Below are 23,087 nucleotides of genomic sequence, written 5' to 3' on the forward strand. Positions count from 1 at the left end.
ATATAAGTAAATGACAGTGTGTAATTTTAATTTCGCAATAATTTTAGTTTCGTAATATTATAGTTAAATTTTTTTTCTAAATAAAATATTATAGTTCTAAGCTGAATAATAATGGATAAGAGCTAATAGCTTTATACGTCCTTTCAATTCATTTAAAAATATTCATCATAAAAAAACGAAAGTCTTTGAGAAAAAAAAAATAACAGAGATTATAACAGAGAAAAAAAAACTGGATTAAAAACAATTCTTTTTTGTATAAGAATACAAAATGTTTTAGTGCTGCCATCTCTTATTCTAAGCAATACTTAATTGCTAGGATAAAGCATTTTTCTTATTCATTTAATACATAAACATGGTGTTATAATGGACTGGCCAATACTTTAAAATTGTGTTGCTAATGTGCATTGAAATTTCTTGAATTCTGTTTCATTTTAGTGGTGGTCATCGCCGTAGGTTCCATGGTCTGTAAGTACCAACGTTTTTTTTTTCTTTCAATATAATATGTTTTAATTACCTAAAAAGAAAAAGAATTAACGAATCTTAATTCTTTCTAATCTAAATCTTCTTAATCTAAAAGAATTAAAAGAATCTTAAAGAATTAACACAATGTGTACTACTTACTTAAATTTCTATTATTTTTAAACATAAGTAAATGATTAAAGTGCTTCACTATCTGCTCATTATAAATGTTGCATAAGTTGCTTATGGAATCGAAAGTAATTTTTTTAGACGTTTTGCTCCAATACTTTCATTAGAGTTTGATAAAATAACTAACTAACCGGAAACTTCACTGGAAGTAAATAAATAAATTACTTTAGTAATTGTTGCAATAAATAACTTTGCCGGACATAAATTACTTTATCAGTCATAATATATTTATTGGCGATTATATTTTACAATTACAGTCATAATACTGATTTAAATTAAAGGTTGGTTAAAGGCAAGAATCGATTCGATTTGTGTGTCTACTGATCTTAACGATATGTGTGTCTAAAATTGTTGTTATGAGTGCATCAAAAACTGCATCTACAACACACGAGCGGCAATTAAAATTTCCCTGTCATAAACTTATTGCAAAGTCTGTAACAATTAATTTTCTCTTATAATCTGATAACATTGATTAAATTATAATTGTGTTTCTTATTTGGCTAAATCTATTTAGATACCAAAAGTTTCATAAAAAAAATAAAACTACTACATCCGCTATTTGACAAAATTGTGAAAAAAATATTACAATTTATAATCATTTACAATGCCGTAATAAAAAAGTTGACCACTCAGAATTATTTTTGAACATTTAAGAGAAATCGGTTGAAACAAGTAAAGTCAAGTTTTAAATATAAACTTTTTTTAAAATTCAGTTGCTCTAGAACAAGGGTTTCCAACTGGCGGGCCGCATCCAGCCCTCAAAGCCTTTTTTTGTGGCCCGCGAACTAAAATATATTAGTTTTCATAGCGGACAATTTTCGTAAAAAATCTATAAGGGCTTAAAATACTTTTCACGTTTAAAAAAAAATTGAAAAAAGAAGAAAAAAAAAAACAAATTTTTTTGTCATCTGTGAAATGTAACATACCAAGGTGCAAAAAAATTTATTTCTCAGGTTTTGCATCCAAGAAAATATTTATTCAAATACAAAAATAATCGTGTATGTTGCTATTTTATTTCTGTTTTTTTTTACTTTTTTTATTTTGTAAATATAATTTAGCATGTGCGTATCAGAAATTCTCCAATTTAGCTTTTTGAAACCACTCATTTTGAAAGGAAATTATTTACATTTGTAAATTTTCAAGTGCATAAGAGAGGAAATGAATATCATGTTTTATCTAAATTCCTTGAATTGAATATCGCAAGAGCGGAAAAGAAAAAAAATATTAATTTCAGAAGCTCGATAATTTTTTAGTTGTTGCTATAGTTCCTAATAAATCGAAAAATTTTTAATTTATCACAGAATTAAATTTGAAAGTAAAAAAAATCTTGTCACTAAGTTTCAGATTAAAAGAAGATTCAAAAGGATACGTAACAAGCATTATTTGTAATGCTTGTAATTTTTTTTTTTAATATTAAAAAAACTTTTATAAAAATCTGGCAGCAATATTTAATGTTCCTTCAAACATAATAGAGTCCTATATAAAATTTTGATAAAGTTGTGGCCCGCCATTTGACTGGTGTTTTTAATTGCAGCCCCCGGCCTCATGTAAGTTGGACACCCCTGCTCTACAACAATTCATCAGATTTCGCTTAAATTTTTTAGTTTTCCGTGCAAAATTAGATATTTTAAAATGATGTAACAAATTACAGACATTACAGTTAAAAAGAAATTTTGTATTATTAAATAAAGTATTAAGAAAATAATAAATATTTACTAACATTTATTATTTTTTTAATGGATAAATGAATTTTATAATTGCGTTTTTCAATTAGCTTAAAAAGTTCGTGAGATACGGCGAAATACGCAAAAAGTAAAATTATCATTAAGTGGTTAAAAGTTTGAACTGCTCGCCTGACCATATTATTAGGACCACATTTCTTAGATTGCGGCTACCCCCTATACTTTGGGGGTCAGAAATCTGAATTCGTCGAAAAAAAAATTATGTTTATTCAGAGAAAGTACGATTTTGTATTTGATTTCGTAGCTTAAAATGGCTGCGCTAATTAGTGAACATATTTGAAGTCACCTCTTCGAACCATTAAGACTGAGTTCTTGAACGAAAATCCGATTATTAGAAGAAATGTTATTAAAGGTGGTCCTTTTTTGAGCAATGTACTTTGTCTTGAAATTCTAACCTTCACTTTTGTCAAACTTATAAAAGTAAATTATGAAAATCGCAATTTATTTTACAATCCTATTATCGGAAATATTTCTTAAATATTTATTTACTGAGCGTACTTTTATCTGAAACGTTTGATCAAAGCTGCATCACGCACTTAAAACATAATAGTTTCGTGGAAAAAAGTGAAACAATCACATTTATAATTTTACTATAACCCCTAAAGAATATAAAATTATCTGCCACATATGATATGTATCATGTAAATTTCTTTTATTTTTTTTATTATTATAATCAGTTCGCGATTTTGTTATCTTGTAGAGAAAATGCTCGTGCTATAAGTTTACAAAAACGCTTTAATTAGACACTCTCGACAATAGATTTTCTAACAAAGATTTTTGAGATTATTTAAACATCGTAATGTTTTCAATAATTAACAATATAAACCTACATAATTTGAACTCAACTATGCTAATGATTTAGATAATATTATAGAAGATTTTTACAAACTTGAAACAGCGATATCGAAAATGGCACTGCAAATAAAAATTGAAGCATTTTAGTGTACAATCGTTTGCATATTTCATATTTGGTATTTCAGTATATATTTTGCCGAAATTTGTTTATTACTCTGACTTTTATATTAAATTTGAAAAAGTTACATGTACAATGATTAAAAAAAGGGAGGGGAAAGGATATACTCTGAATAAGTTTTGATCTAATGATTAAACTTAAGCATAGTACATTGAAATAAATATTGTTAAATGAGTAAAAGACCTAATTATGTCAATTAAGCTGAGGGTATTAATTTTTAAATTAGTAAGTTATAAAACTAGATACAGGAATAGATTCGGAATATCAGCTGTCGACTTATAATTATTGTAATAAGTACATTTATCAAAGTATAATTCTAAGGTATCAATTGCATGGTAAATACATTTGAAGCAAAATAAAATTTAAAGATATCTGGTAAATAGAATTCCTGAACATTAAAACTCCTGATAAATTTTAATGTAAAGAGAACTGTTTTGAAAAAATGTATAAGTTTTTTCTTTTAAAATTAGAATTTTGCCAAAAAACAAATATATCTCATAAAGGAAATGTCGTCTTTCCTTATTATTTCTCATTTAAATATATCCCTCGAATAATTTAAATAGTTTGGTACATGGAAATGCGATTATCTAGTCATTTGTTATACAAAACCATAAGTAGTTTTTTTTTTAAATCTTGTTTAAATAAATTAAAAATACAGTTTGCAAAAGAGAAAACAGAACATCTTAATATCTTTTGATCTAATTATTGGATTTTCTCAAGAACTCTAAAAATTCCTGCATCAAATAACGGTAAGAACTATCGGTACTCGGATTGCTAGTAAGTTTCACAGTAAAATTCATTTTTCCGCAACATTTCACGAAACAATAAATCTGAGATATACAGTAATTTTATACACCGTAATTTTTATAGTAATGTTTACTGTAAAATCCCTGAAATTCTTTAATCAAATAAATACTACTGAAAAATTACAGTAAAAATGGATTTTACGATAAAGTGGCTTATCTGGTTGCTAAACTCACAGTGCCAGTATTTTTTACCGTAATTTAATCGTTATTTTTTAGAATGTACTAAAATTTCTGTCTTAATAATTCAAAGGTCTAAATTTAAGCAATCTCACACAATTTGGTTTTTCTCACAAAGATATTAAAATCATTTATCTGAACACTATTTTATACTACATAATATTATTTTTTTACATTCATTTATTATTTTGTATAGTATTTATTTTAATAATAATTAAGAAAAATTAATGTCTGGTGGACTAAAAAATCCTAATTCTGGTGTTAAAACCAATATATATGTATATATTTAAACCATTCATTTGGTTTTTTTTTTGGTTCATATAGTAACGGTTTGCCAGAAACTGATTTTCAAAATTATAGTTTTTTTCTACCAGATATTTAGTAAATAATGTAAAACTGAAAAGTAAATTTAACTGAATAAATATATCATGATGAAATTACCAAATTTTAAAACATTTACCAAATTTTATAGCATGTCATGAAACCATATTTTATGGTTAATTTAACAAACATCAATACCAAAGCACTTCGGTAAAAATTACCAAACCTTTTGGTGTTGCCTAAGACACTGCAGATTTTACCATATTCTGGTAGATTTGAGTATACTTTTTTGTCAGTATATTGTAACCATGTTTTCAAGACTATGGCGGATCTCATATTTTGAAGGTCGAGAATTAAATTAATTCCATTGATAAAAATTGGCATATTTACTTAGAGAAAGTACGTGCTTGTGTTGTCTACTTTTGTGTCGTTAGTTATCTTCTGACCAAATTAATTAGCAATCTTGTAAGTCTCTCTATCATTAAGATTATACTACAGTACGTGAAAGTATAATTGTAAATATAAAAAGTCATAAAAGTGTACTCTTTTATGATTTACACACTGTTATGAATGAAGATATGACTGTTACTTTTTATTATATGTTTCTTATTATTGTTTTAAGAAAGATCAAGGTTAATTTTTTTTATAATGTAGTCCCAAAAGTCTATAAGACTTAAAACAGTATAACTGTTTCGTAAAAAAGTTTCTGAAAGAAATCTTGAATTATTTACGTAACTAAAAAGAAAATAGAAATACTCATGTATACGCATTATATTTATTAATAATGTTATGTTTTATATGCGGCTGCCCCAAATAAAAGGGGAGAAAACACGGAATGTCCATTTTATGTCATTGTTATTGTTACCATAACTTATATGAAAAAATATGTATGCATAGATATATTTTTTTCCTGATTTACTGGAATTTTATGAGATTGGTGAAAGTTCTGCACTTGTCAAAGTAAATATATTGTTTTCATAAATATTGTGAATGCATTCTATAAGTCAGTTTATGCTGCTTTAGTTTAATGCTAAAATATTTGAAAACTTTGCATCATTTTTTGATTTAAAACTTTACAAACATCAATCCTTTAATTCTTCAGATAATTTGTCACCCAGAGAATATTTTAAAATTCCTATTTAGCGTTACAAAAAAAGTTTTAATTAAAATATAAATAATGATTTTAAAAAAATAGGTTAGTTTCTTCAAACAAAATTACATTTTTTCGCACGTTTAATGTTAATATATTTTTTAAAAAAAAGAATAAACATATCGAAATAAATTTAAAACAAAATTGGAAATTATTTTCCTGAAATCTGAAAACACGATAATTTGACTGACGTAGCGTAAAATGAATTTATTGCATATTTTGAAAAAGTAACTTTCCTAATGAAAATTCATTTAAAAACGCAAATTTTTGAGTTTTTTTTTTCATTTTAATGTTATTATTTACACACCGTCATACTCTAATTAAACTCTCTTTTAGTCTGATATTAACAATTTAGTTTAACAGTAAACTTCGGTAATATTTCTTACTCCATTTTTTTTATTTTTTAAAAAAGAAATTTACTTAAGTTAATAATTGCATAAATTAATTATTTCGCATCGGTACACTACAAATCATACATTCTACTTTAAGAAAAATCAGTAAAAATAATTAATTATTTTTTATGCTAATGAATTTTGGTAAAAAAATATAATTTTCAATAATTTACTGCAAATGATATAATGTACAACGATTGTTTTTCCGAGTGAACATATTTTTTTTAATAAATTATATTAAACTGAAGTAGTTTGCAAACAAAATGACTAACTTTTCATCAATTACAACTTTTTTAATGAATTTTTTGTCTTTCATACAGTTGTAATAACTAGTTTAGTTTCGATATTATCAAAAAGAAATTTTCTGCGTATAACCTTGTTTCCCATTGTTATATATATATTACATAGTTTAATCACTGAATATTTTGGAGGCTAGGAGTTTAAATAAAAAGTTGATACAAAAATAAATAATCATTAATAAAATGCTCAAAAATGTTTTCTTTTTCTATTTATAAAGTCCACACTTTTGACTAAGTTACGAATATGCTGTATTTTGTTTTATAAATAGAAAAAACGTAAAGTATTCGCGCAACAGCCTGTTATAGGCCAGAAGGGTCACGGAGTTTAAAGTTCCATAAATTTGTGACGAACGGCCTGATTTAGACAACGTGGTTAGCACTCACAGACCAGCTGGCTCTCATCAATACGAAGCAGGATGGGCCTCAAGCAGCCACTGAGTGTTGAACCTTAGTTCATAACAATAACAGTTCAGTGCATTAACCACTGAACCATCAAGGCTCTGTTATAAATGTGATTATAAGTGTTCTACCAAACAATATGTTCACTCAAAAACATGAAATTAAATTAAATGTAAAGTCATTTAAATATTTTTTTTAATAAATTTAAAATACTGAGAATTTTAATTTTTCACTTGTATTCAAAAGATATTAATACACTTGCATTTCAAGCAATATTTTACTGCTATATTTAAAAACCTATACGCCTCTCCAAATGTCGACCGCGACATCAATCACAATCTTCACCAGAAACATTATGATAAATTTGACTTTCTAAAAACAAAATACTCATATAACTTTTTTTTTCCATTGTCCATATTCAGTAATAAGTCTTTTATCTTTCAATCTGTCGAACTAAAACTGAATTAATTTTTTTCTCCGCCAAATCGAAGATTCATTAAGTGCAAAGATATTTCCAGTACGATATTTCCTTGGGCAATGCTCCAAAAGAAAGTGATCGAGATCTGAGAGAGGAGAAGAACCACCCAAGTTAAAAAAGGAAATTTTCGGAAAAAGAAAATTGAAGAATAGCACGAATGCTTTGTTAGATCGATTACTTTATCAAAATTTAGGTGAATAGGTTTTGTAACAATTTTGCAAGGACATAAAAGGCGTAAAGGAAACGCATTCGGTCAGTCGCATTTAGTAACAGATAAGTACTAGTCTGGTCAAGGTCTGAAACCGTAATGTGCAGTTTTAATGCATAAGAAGGGTAGTTTTATGGGTAACGGTAGTTTATACTTAACTAGAATTAAATTCAATTTTAATTAAATTATAATATTTAGTAAATTATAATATTTAGTAAAGTATAATATTTAGTAAATTATAATATTTAGTAAATTAAAATATTTAGTAAATTATAATTTTTAGTTATTTTACTTATTTATGTTAGTATTAACACATATCATGCGTTAATAAGCTATTGCAAATCAGTTTATTACTGTTGAGTCACAATAATATTATCGACTTGTTTAATTGAATTTAACTTTAAGCCTTACTCTTTAAAAAAAATTTAAAAATCTCACTAGGTTCAATAGGTATAATATTCCAATTTTCTACTAGATGTTCAATTTTCAGTAATTTTAAAGTTAGCACGTGTTACAATTAATTTTTTAATGGAGCATTTCTTAATGTAAGCAAATTGTTGTTTTTATTATTAGTAATTAAAGTAACACAATGCTAAAAAAGACTGTAACAAATATAAATAATGATATAATCTGATATGTTATTACTAAATTTGAAAGAATATTTACATTAATTAGGATCACATTATTATTAATTACTAATTTATTACTTATTATTAATTATCACAATAATTAAAGTAAACCAATATTGTGATAAACCATTTCAAACTGGTTCTATTCTTTAATTTCACTGCTATAGCACACTTTATTAAGACCTCTTTTTCTTATAAGTATTTCGTCACATTCAAATAAAGGAGTGCTAGCTTTGTGCTAAAATAAAAATAGAACTAAAACAACATGAAAAAACACAAAAATGTCACATAGTAGGGTTTATTGTAGTTCCGGTACTGCAATGAACATATAATTGATTGTTCATTGCAGCACAGGAACGCTACTTTTTAAAAATAACTAGTAAAAGTGAAAGTACTTAGAAGAAAAGTGACGAGTGAAAAGTAAGAAGTTTTGATTTTAAAAAGTAATCAGTAAAAGGTGTAAATAAAATTACAACTACAAAACAAAAAAAGCAACGATTTTAAAGTACATTTCGAGAAAATCAAAAATTTTAAGTAGCCTTAAGATTCATTAAAAAATGTAAAAAAAAGATAATTTTAATTTAAAAAGCATCAAATTTAAATGATACTTAATAGCATTTTAAAATGCATGAAAATGCTACAAAATTCATTGAAATACTGAAAGCTAAAAGTAATTAGGAATCAAAATTCAGTGCATGCATATAAAAGGAGTTTTATTCATTTTAAAACAACTAAATCTTTAGAAATTTTTGTTTTCATTTTCGAAATATGTTGTTGTAAAGTAATTTGTTGAGCAAATTTGAAAAATATTATATTTTTTTGCTTAAGGAGATAAGTAAAAAAATAAAAAATACAGGTAATCCTTTGAAATCCATTAAATCAAAAATTCTATCTCGTTCCAATAAAAGTTTTAAAAAAATGATTTAAGAATAATAAATAATGAAGATTTCTTAATTTGCGATATAGATATTCCGCAATGAATCCCTTCAACAAAAATTGAACATTTTTTTTTTGGATGGAAACAGAAATGATCAAGCAAGTCGGATGGTTGTTAGTTGAAATTTGCAGGCTGTTACACTGTGACTCTTTGCAGCCACATTCAAGCCAGATCCCAGAAAAGAAAAATAACTGTTTTCCTTAGAAAAAAGAATATATAAAACATCAAATTTATAAATTAAATAAATGCTTTCAAACATTTCGAAAAATAAAATTTTTTAGGAAAATTTTTTTAAAACAAAATTATAAAAAAGTAACGGTTTTTGTCGACATTTTTGTTACATGTACTTGTAATTTTTCCCCCAAAAATAACTAAAAAACAATTAAAAGTACTAAATTTGAAAGTGACGAAGTACATGCAAAAAGTACGAACTTTTACTTTAACGAAAGAAAAAGCTATGCTAAGTATGGCAATGAATCATATTCTTCAGTAAATTTTGAGTGATGCAAAAAGTGCGGGAGGCTGCTTTTAGCTACGGAGTTCCTGAGGTACAAGGCTCCCACCTCCGATATAATAACTGAGAGACAAAAAAAGTAAGAGTGGAGATATTAATCTAATAATTTAAAAATTAATTAATTTAAAAGGTTTGGTGAAGATTGTATAACTGGTATTTCTATCGCATAATCTGTCGAATTTATTAAAAAAAAAGGTTATTTACACGAAGTAAATGGAACAAAAAAGAAAAGTAAAGGCGGCTATCACGCAATGAAAACTGTATTGTCCACTAGACGGATCATGGGTGAGAGTACCTTTGCTGTCAGGCTAACCGTGGGGGATTTTCGTGGTCTTCTTCTCCATGTAACGCAAATGCGGGTTATTTACATCAAAAAAGTCCTTAACGAAGGCAAATTTCTCCCAAAACTTGATACAGGAGTTCCCTTGTCTTCTAAGTTGGGTTCAATATTACAAGGCGACGGATTTGAACATTAGTAGTAGCAAACCCAAAAATTGGGTCAGCTGTTCAATGACGGAAGAAAATCATGAAGATGGACGTGAAATTGCGGAGCCTTAAAATATACACATACATATATCAAAAAGGTGCATATTATGTTTTATTACAAGCATAAATAAAAAAAATTTTATTTTAACTAAGTTTGAAAATTAAAATTTAAAGTCAAAATGAAAAAGTTATACGATAAATATAACTGTTTGTCGACTGAAATATGCAAAGAATCCTTAATCTGACCACGGAATCTACATAATTATCGTAACGCATCATTTGTAAACTGCGTATTTGTAAACTGAAAATATGCGTATTTGTTAATAAAAAGTAGGGACTCCGGGTAGGTTATATAGATTCGGTGAGATCTAAATGTTTTATTTCATGTATGATTTTCTTCATGGTTATTTTACATTCTAAACTATGCATTTTTGCAAGTTGAAGTCTATAGTTTGTTTTATATTTATAATTTTTAAAAAAATGAAGTTTTGTCTTAATGAAATGAAACTTAAAGTCCATTCCAAAAAACCTAAACATTTTTGGGGACTTTTTTTCAGAATGGAGGTATTTGACTTTAAATACAATATGTAATCGAATTTTGAAATTCGAATTTTGGACTTCTGAATTTTGAAATTCGAATTTTGGACTTCTGAATTTTGAAATTCTGAATTTTGAACTATCGAATTTTGAAATTCTGAATTTTCGAATTTTGAAATTCTGAATTTTCGAATTTTGAAATTCTGAATAAATGAATTCATAAAGTAAAGTGATCACTTGAAATGAAACTTTTCTGTCTACAAAGTATAGCTCCACGAGTTTAATGAAGCACCAAGAAACAAAATCCTGTGCAGTACCATTTATTTAGCAAAAATCGTTCCTTAATCACTGGGTCATTTTTTTTTTAAATAAATTTTTTGACTCAATAAAATGAAACTGGCAAACCTAAACAAGAAGGGGAATATTTGTCCATAGTAACAATTTGATACTATAATTATAAAATCTGAATTTCTAAAATGGAAATAAATGAATAAATAAATAAAATTAAGTGATAGTTCTACACCTTATTTTCCATGCAACCCGCACCCCGGCTATTCTATACAAAATTTTATCTTTTATGCTTTCACATCTCGTTGAACATCAGAATTAGAAACAGATCGGAAAAGAACAAATTTTAAGTTCCGTAGGATTCCGCATAGAAGTTTGAAGTAAATTAGATTCTAAATTAATCTGACAATACACCTAAAAATATGAACTGAATTTAATTAATTGTAATTAATGAATTCTAATGAAACTAAATAAATGAAAGAGATTGAAGCGAATAGGTAGTTCAATCGTAACATTTAACATCTGATCATTTTAACGAAAGTACAATTAAATTAGTTTTTAAAGTGTTTCCTCACACGACACGAAGTTTCTCTAAATACTAAAACACTCATAAGATTCTTTACAGAAAGAAAATGAAAGCTTTCCTGTCTACAAAACTTGGCGCCAAGAGTTTACAAAAAGAAAACCTGAGACACAGAATCCTATGCAGGACAATTTACTTAACAAAAATCGCTCCACAATCATTAACTGGGTCTTTTTAAGAGTTTCGGCAAGGGTTGTGTCCAGTGACTATCAATAGGCGTTGTCGTGCGTGACTTGACCGTTGCCAGGCTTACTCCCCCACTTCGCCCCCTTTTTCTTCTGCACACCGCCGGTACAGGTGCAGTTAGAAGAGACGGCGCCGACAGTTGGAAAAGTTCTTTCGAATTCCTAAGTGCCAGGCTATCTCGAAACTATCTGAATTTCCAATTTGTTCGATTCCTGAACCTGAAAAAGAGGAAAAGGATTGAGGAAAATGGTGAGACGTTGATGGAGTAATTTTATCTGGAGAGATTTTGAAGAAAGAAAAATAATTTGATAAAGCTAAGTTTATTGTTTAGTTTTAAAGAAATCTAATTATGCAAATGAAAGCTTTGGCGAATTTACCGTAACTATACGGTATCTGCATTGCGAAAATGGAATGTCTTCATTGTGCTATTGGATTTGTTGATTAAGTATTTGAATATGCTTAATTTTACAGGTATTCATATGGAAATCATGCGAAAGCAAAGTTCTATAGAAATTCCTTTAAAATGTTTTTATGATAAATTTCATATGAATTTGCCTATATGGGCGGATGAATCCCTGAAGTGATTTTGTCAATATATCTTTATTAAAAGATAAATAAATGAAGTAGAATATTGTAATGATGAAAAAATGACTTGATTATTCTTCAAGCAGAGATATTTTATAATGGTAAAGATATTCGACATCTTGATTTATGTGGGATTCATCTAGGAATGATTCATCTATGATTCATTTAGGAATGATTCAACTATAGAAACTATTTTTGAGTACGTTGCATTCGTATTTCGCAAAAATGGCAGAATAGTTTATTATTTCTTTATAGATAATACTTGAATCTATAAGTGAAAAAAATATCAACTTGTTTTAAAAACTGGTTTATGTAATTTTAGTGAAGTAACACTTATATTTTTTTTTTCCTTTTCATAATTTTAAAACCAAAATTTTAATAAATTTTATTTTTAATCTTTTTCATCTCAAAATTAGCTTTTGAAGCAATTTATTCTATAACCATTTTAAATTATTTATTTCAAGTTAAAAAATATTATTTTCATTCCTGGGTATTATTAAACATATTCTTCGTTGAAAATTAATATTCACGCAAAGTTATTTTTACGCTGTACAAAACTTATCAGTTAAGTAAGTTTTTGTTGTAAAACAAAAGCTTTTCTCAAACGAAAAATTAATATCATTAGTTAATATTTTTATGTTTAAGAATAAATTATTGCAATATTAGGCACATAGTCTCGTGCACAAGCGAGATTCTTTGTTGCCTTCTTGCTAATTTGCTACCTCTGATTTAAGTAAGCACTTGACCTCGTACGCTTACGAGCTTCATTGTTGCAATCTTAATCTTAAACAAAATTAAAAATAACGTTTCTAGAAAGCTTAATTAATGATATATTTTAACAAAATCAGATTAGACCCAAATTCTAAAACTAAAAGAGAAACATTTGTGTAAAACTCAACTTTTAAATATCTAAATCAGCGTATTTATAAAAATAACATTCTGACGCGACGAAATTAAAGAGAACATTTATCTAGTATTCGCCCACAAAATTCTTCGCATCGTTCTTTGAATTTGAGTACATTTTTTCTTCTGTAAAAGCACTTGACTCGTATAACTACGAGCTTCATTGTCGCTTTAATTAAAATTTGCTGTTCTAATTCTTAAAAAAAGCACCTGACCTCGTATTGCTACGAGACTCACTGTTGCTTGAATGTATAAACTTCTGCCAATTAATAACTAAAAACATTAAAAAAGCATTGAAGTTAGAACACATCTCTTAAAAACGCTTTGGATTTACATAATTGCATCATTTTAAATTGCAGTGAACAAGATGCATATCATAAACAAATCTAATAAATTCTGAAATAATTTATAATACATAATTTTTAAATATATAATAAAAAATAAGTTTTAAATACATACTATACCATATGAGCTGCTGTAAAGGAATTCCATTGAACAACACCCAAACGTTTTAAGTAATACTCTAAAAGTTAAAATGCTTTTAGAATAAATTGTTAATTTTGCTTCGTACAATCTACCTAAAGTGTCTTTTTCGTAACAAAATTAAATAATAAATCAGTTTTTGAAACAATTGCTCACATATTAAAATCATTTAAAGACAACCATAACACGAAATGCAATCAATACTTTAAAAAGTTAGAATTGTTATAAATTGACACCAGCAATGGCAACAAAAGAACGCTTCAAAAGAATTTTTGTATACTGCATCAGAAAAACATTAAATTTTTCCGGCATCCTTAAAAGTTGAGATATAATATTGCTATCACTACATCAGCTCTGCTGCTTTCTGCTTCTATTAGAACGGCGTGCTTTTTTTCAGCTATTAAAAAAATATCTTGTAAGACAGTGCAGAATTATGGGGATATACTAATTGACTTGTAAAATATATTGACTGCTGTACAAAGCAAGATGTCAATGAACGGTTTGGATTCAACTAAAAGAAACGCCATTCCTTACAGGTAAGGACTTAATAATAGATATTTATCAAGTATGTCTATCTGTGTTAAAAAACTTAATCAGATTCTTTATGATTGTTAGATAGCATTTTCACTATTAGAATCAAAAGAATGAATGGAAAAAAAGTAAACATTGCACAAAATTTTCTAATTAAATATTTTTTGACCAATTGTGGTATAATTTTACCCCACATATTTTTAATATGTTTGATTTTGGCAGTTTTGGCATACGTTTGATCTATCATGCAGAATAAGTTTTACTATAATTTACTATAATATTTTACCATAATTATAAGTCTGTACTATAATTTACAACTTGCAATGCATATATTAAATAGCAATACCCATGAGCAGTTAGTTACAAATTTAATTTTTCCCATGTTTTGCAAACCCTGTTAATAGAATTTTAATAGTAGAGCTACTTTTTATTTAAAAAGTTACAAAAAGTGATTAAATTTGATTTATTATTTCTGCGCTTATTTTCTATTTGTTGATTTAATAATCCTTTGCAAAATTACAAATATAATAACCGAAAGAAAACAAAATTTTACAAAACTTTTATAATTTTTTTTCTTTTCTTCCTATACAGAAGGAAAAAAAGTTATAAAATTAACTTACTGTATGGTAATGACATTTCTGGTAAAAGAACAACAACATAAATCTGGTAATAAAAACTAACACACAGTATTTAAACCATTCATTTGGTAATTTCTCCGCTCGCATTGTAAAGGTTCTACAGAAATTCTTGTTTTCGAGATTATAATTCTTATTACCACACATTTAGCAAATATATACAGAACTGAAAACTAAATTTAACAGAATAAATTGTTTGTATGCTGAGGTATGGTGATAAAACAACTAAATTTCATCACCTGTTACAAAAACCAAATTCCATTGTTAATTCCATCCAAGAGTCTCGAAATTTTTTTTTTTTACGTTTTCAGCATTCTCATAGAGCCAGAAATACGGTACATTTTACCATATTCTGGTAGTTTTCAGCATGCTTTTTTTCTCGGTGTACCTTTAGCAGTTTTTGCAGTTATAAATTAAGCAGTTTATAGTCAAAAATAAAGTAGAAATTATTATTATACTTCATTTTTTATGATATCATTTCATTTTTCATTCATTATTTTATGGTAAAATGCATTTCTGACTCGATAAACTATTACCCTTTTCAAAACGAATAAATTTTTATTAAGGTTCAATTATTTACCTTTTAAAGCTAAGTCTTAATAGCTGGCTTTCATAATAAAAATGTAAAGCATGTTAGAATAATAACTTCTATATTCCTATATTAAAAAAATTATGAAAGTAGCTTGCATGTTTAGATATAAATGCCAGTTAATATTTAAAAATTAGGATAAATTTTTCTTTGTACAAACCAACAAATCACTTCATTTAAATTAGTTTATGGGATACAGTTATTAATAAAATATAATCTAAGTAACACGAAAAAAAAATTCAATATTGTAGCAAAACGATAAATATTAGTCTTTAACGTCAAAAAACACCTTAAAAAATTACAGGCCCCAATACTATTAACAGAGTTTAGTAATTGTTCTTGGGCTAATTGGTGATAGGATTAGTATATTCGTATTAGTATGTAGGATTTTGCAATTGATTATTGGTGGACTTTTCTTTGGAACTATTCTCATAATTCTTAGGGACAATCTCCCAAAATAATAAATAACGTTGTTTTGAACCCAAACCCAGCTATTAATAGTATTGCTCTCTTGTAGCATAGAAGCTTCTGTATGTTTTCTATTTTTATCTAATTATCTTTCTTTGTATTTCTCACTCGGAAACCGAAGTACTACATGTTTCATACATCGTTACAAATATACGAGGGAGCTGAACAATAATTAAATTAAAATTTGCTGCTAAGTTAATATGATACCAATAATTAATAATTAAGTTGAACCACATAGTGAATGATGGTTGAGATGAACCATAGTGAGTTGAACCACATAGTTTCAATGAGTTTTTCTTATACTTTATTACATCATACTATGATTCAGTTTGTACAAAAACGTCTCATCTTATTACGGTTGCAGCGGATTTTAACAATAATGCGAATCAAGTAATCGGTATTATGATACAACTTTAAATCCATTTTTATAACAGAATAGTATATCTAATCTATATTAGGTTGGGTATTTAAATTATAAATATTTATGAAGAAACATACTTAAGCTTATTTAGGCGATTTTTCATTTTATTCTGTTCACCAAAAAGTATAAACACTGCGCCGCAACAGTTCTCTATAATTTGAAATGTTTTTCTTTGCTTCAAAATTATAATTGATAATATTCAATGTAATAAAATTATTCGAATTAATGAGACAATTATTATGCTTAAAAATTACATTATTTCAATGCTATAGTCTATTGTACAAAGAACACTGTCGTTTGTCTTGTAGTTTTTAGTAAACGAGGGCAACTTGTTCCCAATTAAATTATTAGTATGTTAAAGAACTACAAAGTGACCTGGTTCGTAGCGTAGGAACTTTTTTCACCGTTCGAACCATTTCGTAATGTGATATCGCTTTTCTGATTCTTTGGATACTAATATATTTTCTTCTAGCCTTTATGTATAGGAGCACACTTTTAAAAATTAAATTTCTATGAATATGCGGCATATCATACGATGTTTGTCAAAATTTCAGTATTTGAGACAACAGATTTGAATCCCTAATCCTATATTGATGTAGTAGAATACATATTACTAAAGGAAAGGGAAAAAATATGAAGAAAAAAAACATAGCGAATAAGAGAGGTAGTATTTTATAGTTGAAACAAAATGTAGGTGAATTTTATGCAATATTTTATTTAACAGACAAAGCAAAAATATGGACAGTTCTGAAAATTTATAAAATTTAGCTACATACAACTGACTTGTGCAACAGCATTACTGGCCGCTCTCCTTTGAATCTTTTATTGTGTAGTTTCATTAAAACCTCCCTCCTGTTTGTTATGTTACCTAAAAGGCATACTTTAAATCTAGAAGGTTTACATGAAGGGTTCGATTTTCCTTTTTATTATATGCTCAGCTTATAGCTCACTTTGTTTTAATTCTCCATTGACAATGTTCAATTCCGTAACCTTGTGATTTTGATCCCACTCTGGAAGACAAGGGAACTTTTGGATTAAGTGCTAGAAAAAATTTACCTTCGCGGAGGACTTTTTAATGGAACTAACCTGCGTTTGCGTTACATGGAAAGGAAAACCTCCGAAGGTTAGCTTGGCGGTAAGGGGACTCTAGCCAATGATCCTTCTACCACTGAGGATATTTTATGTCAGCACAGTTGTTGGTACAAGCGACCAGCTATCACAGGGATTCGAACCCGATTAACTTCAGTTCGAGGCTAGCGCTCTATCCCCTGAGCCACCATGGCTCCCTTGAAACTAATTATTACTTGAAACTAATTACTAATTCTTTTTCCAATAATTTGCTATGACGTAAATTTATCTTTTTTTTTTCTTCTTTTTTTTAAAACGCTGATATAAAAAAATACCTAAACTTATAAATCAATCTTAAGATCTAATCACAACTTCATGGCGAAAGCTATTTTGAACTAGAATCTCATAATTATTCAATATCAAAAAAGTGGAATTGTCTCTTTTTAAATTTTCGAATTTTGAAAAAGTCTTTTGGTCTTTACCAAAAATGCTAACCATGTTGCAAACGGGAGAAAGGATATTTCATCAGTTTTATGATTACATACATACAAACGTATTACATAATGCAGAAATTGTTTCTGGGGAACATGATTTTTAATGCTGAAGAACTTGTTGCCTTATTATATTAATTCACTTTGTAATCATTAATTTAGAATCGGAAAATTACCAACTAGTCATCGCTGACGTGCAATTCTTGAGTAAGCGGTGATCACTCACTGGCATGGAAAAATTCCAAATGAAAATCTTTTTGCTGTCACCAAATATTTTTCGCACCACCAAGCAACAAAATTGTAAGCATTAAATATTAACTAAATCTTGTCACCGAATGGAGGGGGGGGGAGAGAAAATCTTCCAATCGAACAGCTGAAAATGGGTTCCGTTCCACACTGATGGTTATTCAATTTCCTTACTTTATTTTATCATCAGAAAGCAGATGTTTTCTTTCGTCTCTAAAATCAAATATTCCGACAAACAATATTATTTTTCTTTATTTTTTCAGTGGAGGAAAAAGAGCATAACTCTGAACGCAGTGCATCCCAGGAAATTGTATTGCAGCACTTCTGTTATGTAATTCATTTTGTTATTTGCTTTGACATTGTTACGTAATGCGTTTCGTTATTTTCGTTGATTTTATTATTACTATTTTTATTTCATTATAGTACGGAAAATATCAGAACTTTTTTTTAATTTTCTGGTTATTTGTTGTGATGCAATACTAAACAAATAAATGGGATAATGGGAAAACATCTATGTTATATAATTAGAAAATAACATGATTAAACCTCTCCTACCAGAAGCCTCGTATACGGTTTAATATATTAAGTTTCCGACTACCTTTAGTGTTTGATGGCATTAACTGGAATTAAAGATGACAGGAAAGAAGTTTAATTTAACTTGAGCTTAATATTAAATAAAATTAAATTTAGTGTTATTTGTTAAAAGAAGCTTATAAAAGTAAACTTAAAATAAAGTTTAAGTCTAATAATCAACACTCATAGATGCTTTAAAAGCATCCAAATTTAACAAGTTTTAAAAACATTAAGTATATATATTTTAAGCTGCGCTAGGGGACTAATTTTTTGTTGCATTTATGCGGCAAACATTAACGATCTTGCCTAATTAGGGTGTGAGGATTTCAAATCCGAAAATATTTTTGCTGCTTAAGCTATGGATTTTTTTAAATTATATATTGAGCTGCGATGGCTTAGGGGATAGAGCATTCGCCTTCCAATGAGGTGAACCGGGTTCGAATCCCAGTCAATACGAATTCCGCATCCAGATTGCACCGACCACTGTGCTGACGTTAAATATCCTCAGTGGTAGACGGATCTTGGATTAGAGTCCCCTTGCCGTCTGGCTAACCGCGGGAGGTTCTCGTGGTCTTCCTCTCAATGTAACGCAAATGCGGGTTAGCTCCATCAAAAAGTCCTCCACGAAGGCAACTTTCTCCCAATATTCGATCCAGAAGTTCCCTTGTCTTCTGGACTGAGATCAAAACTGCAAGGCTACGGTGTTGAACATTAGTAGTTGTACACCCATTAAGACCGTAATGGCTGTTCAACGACGGTTATAAAACAATAAAATAAAATGGTATTTTAAGCGTTTTTTTTTTAGAATGTACAAGTTTAAAAACATTATGTATAACAAGGAGTCACGTAAATGTTTCGACAAACTTTTAGGGGACTAGGATCACATTTCAAGATTAAAAATGTCCCGGAAATGTCGTTATATGCCACTTGGGGTAATTTCTTTTTATGAACTATTTCTTTGTGTGCTTCTGAACAACTCATAGTAGAGAATCGCCCCTAGCAGAGTATGACCACAATCCCGTACCCCTAAGGATTCCTTGCAATTTTAATATTGATGATCTGCTGTAACTCCCGTAGAAGTTTCTGGCAACATTTACGTCAGCCCTGTTACGCATAACGTCTTTAAACTTGTATATTTAAACAAAAAAAATGCTAAAAATAGGCTAAAAATGCTTGGAGATGGAAGCTGATTGCAGATTTGAAATTAGAGATAAAAAGTATCCATGATCCATTAAGTGTATCTATCTGTCCTCTAAAATTGTTTATTGTCCTGTAAGATATTTTTAAATACATGGTCTGGAAAAAAAAACAACCATCTTATATGAAAATCAAACAAAGAAATTAGCATCTTCACTCTAAATTAGTCATTGTATGCAGTTCAAATACATGAAAAAAATGCGTTGTTTTTGATACGTAGTTTAAAATGTAACAAAATTTTTTATATGGTGCATATACTTAATAGTAACTACTACATACATATTTAACGTTTTTATATGTACTGTTGGAAATTGTGGAACAAATTGAACCATGCTATTGTGTTACAACTTGCTGTAAACTTAATTTGCTATTAAGTCGAAGAATATTATATCACTTCGGAAATACAGTTCAGTTTAACAATATATCAAGGTTGATGTAAATTGGCACAGTATTATGGTTCGTGGGACCATTATTATGGTTGAATGTTGAAACTTCAGTCTAAGAAATTATTTTACTTTAAAATTAAAAACTTTTTTTATATTTTATTACATACTACAAATAACGTAGAAAAAAAAATTCTGGTAAAATTACAGTACGTATGGTAATGACATTTCTGGTTTAAAAACATAATTATGGCAATATAATCCAAAACATAAAGTATTTAAACTATTCCTTTGGTAATTTTACCGCTCATATGGTAAACGTTTTAGCAAGAATTCTGGTTTTCAAAACCATAATCCTTATTACCATATATCTAGCAAGAAATACAAAATTAAAAAATAAATTTAACAGAATAAATTATTTGCTTTTTAAATGCTGTAAAGTATCATGATAAAAATACAAAATTTTATTACATTTACCAAATTTTGCCACATATATTAAGTCACTATTTTATTGTTAATTTCAATAAAATCATTACCAAAGCGCTTCCGTAAACATTGCCCAGATTTTGATGTTCCCATAGAGCCACATTGCAAAAAATCTGGGTCAAATTGCGGTAAAAAAATACCTGCACTTTGGATGCATCATTCGTAAAATCGATTTTATCGTAAAATTCGTTTTTAGCATAAAAAATTACAACGTAATTTTTACTGCAATTTTTATTTAATTGAAATAATTCAGTGATTTTACAGTAATTATCGCTAACATCTCCGATCCATTACGGTAACATCTCCCGATAAAAATGGATTTCACCATAAAAAGTACCGGCATCCAGAGTACTGGTACTCAGGGTGCGCAATTTGATCCAGATTTTTTTTAATATTGCAGAAAACAATAAATTTCAACATATTCTGTTACTTTTAAACATATTTTTTTTCCTCAGTGGAGATTTAATCTTCTGAAGTCTTTTAAAGCCTTGCATCGATCATTAAAAAGATTGGATCTGATTTAATTCTCTAAAAATCCCTCCTTCGGAAAAAAAGGAATTCTAATTTTCTGAAAACAAATGTTCTAGTATTCATTCCTCAAAAACAGTGATTCCAATAATTTTACCTGACATTTTTTTTGACAGTGTTGAAAGAAAAAGAACATTCTACACTTTATTGCAGTGATCCAGGTTTTGGATAACGGGTAATCATTTCTAAAGTAGATTCTTGTTACATCGAGAAGGGAATATATATTTCTTTAAAATTAGTATCATTTAACATTCAGTGCAACCATTTTTTTGTGCTTGGTTCAATGCCAGATTTGTATTGTTGTCGTGGCAACGATTTGCGTAAACAGAACGCACATCAGAGCTTTGTGTCTACCAGCGTTCTTGCAGGAATACGTAATTTCAAAACTATGCAGAGGAATTTCCATATTTACTCTTATTGAATATTTCGAAATTAGTTAATGCTCTGGAGTCTTTTCATTTTTAAGTTGTGGTTTATTTTTAATTTTACTTATAGTTTAGCTATGAAAATTATTTAGCTAAAATAATAATAATCTAACAAACTAAGGTTTTATAGTTTTTACCTTAAAAAGTAATATACTGTAAATATTCTGGATAAAATTATAGTGAAAGTATCGGCATTCCGTTAAAATTAATTTTTCCCGGAACATGTTACAGAACAAAAAATCTGATATTCCGTATTTTTTCCAGTAATAATTACTATAAAATCACTGATTCTCTAAAATTAAATAAATATTATTGTACAAATTACTGTATTATATTTTACGATAAAAACTGATTTCACCGTGAAATGGATTTCATGGATGATGTATTCTAAGTGCCGGTACTTTATATAGTAAATTAATTCGGAATTTTTTACTGTGTAGATAACTGTTATCACTTTAGTGTTTGTAGCAGCCTTCTTACTCTGTACTGTTCACTAGGTTGTATCAAGGAATCGTTTTAATTTATTTGAAAATAAATATTTTCAAGTCGATACACATTTAATAAAAATTCTTTTAGCCAAAATGAAAAACATTTCAATTTCCCGGAATAGGCGTAATGTTTAATTTCTTTCTTTCTTCTTAAAACGTAAATTTTAATTTTTTAAAACTTTCAAATAAAAAAAAGCAATTTTAAAGATAGGGAATGTAAATATAATGTCAAGTAACCGTACGAAAAAGGGGAAAAACACTATATATGAAATGAAACTTTTAGGCCTCCGGATTACTTCTTTAGGAAAAGCTTAATCCATAGAATAATTTAACCTAAAGATCAGGTTGATCAGAAAAATATGCGTATTTGTTATTAAAAATTATGATTATCATTAGACTTTAGTAGGCTTAAATATTCATTTTATAAATGCATTTTTTTTTTTGCTAATACTTTTAACTAAAAACATTACATTTACTGCATTGAAACTAAATTTCGTTTTAGAATTAGGAGGGTTTTTAAAAAAAAAAATTAAGTGTAAGTCTGTGATCAAAAAAAAAAAAAAATTCAAATTCACTCTGGGAGTTCTAAATATTTTTTTTTCAATTTGCCTGAAAAAATTTTGTAAATATGTGACTGCAATTAATATATTTTATTATGTTTAAATTTTGAATTTCGAGAAAGTGACTTCATGACCTATTCTAAAAGAAATAGATTTTGTTCTGAAAATTATTTAGTTGAAAAATAGAAATGATAAGTAATTTATAGTAAATTTATAAAGGTCACGAGAAAATGATTTTGCGAAAAACAGATTTTATATACTATATATATATATA

General features: G+C 27.8%; 1 protein-coding gene across 1 annotated transcript in view; it reads left to right on the forward strand.

The window, feature by feature from the left end:
- The first annotated feature begins 13,766 nt into the window (after positions 1-13,766).
- LOC107445685 (potassium voltage-gated channel protein Shaker) overlaps positions 13,767-23,087 on the forward strand; it is a 237,248-nt gene continuing 227,927 nt past the window's right edge. The window contains exon 1 of the mRNA XM_016060152.4: positions 13,767-14,260. Coding sequence (XP_015915638.1) covers positions 14,211-14,260 — 50 coding nt within the window. The 5' untranslated portion in view covers positions 13,767-14,210. The remainder of the gene's footprint in view (positions 14,261-23,087) is intronic.

The sequence above is a fragment of the Parasteatoda tepidariorum genome, chromosome 3, assembly GCF_043381705.1.
Source record: "Parasteatoda tepidariorum isolate YZ-2023 chromosome 3, CAS_Ptep_4.0, whole genome shotgun sequence".
Taxonomy (NCBI): Eukaryota; Metazoa; Arthropoda; class Arachnida; order Araneae; family Theridiidae; genus Parasteatoda; species Parasteatoda tepidariorum.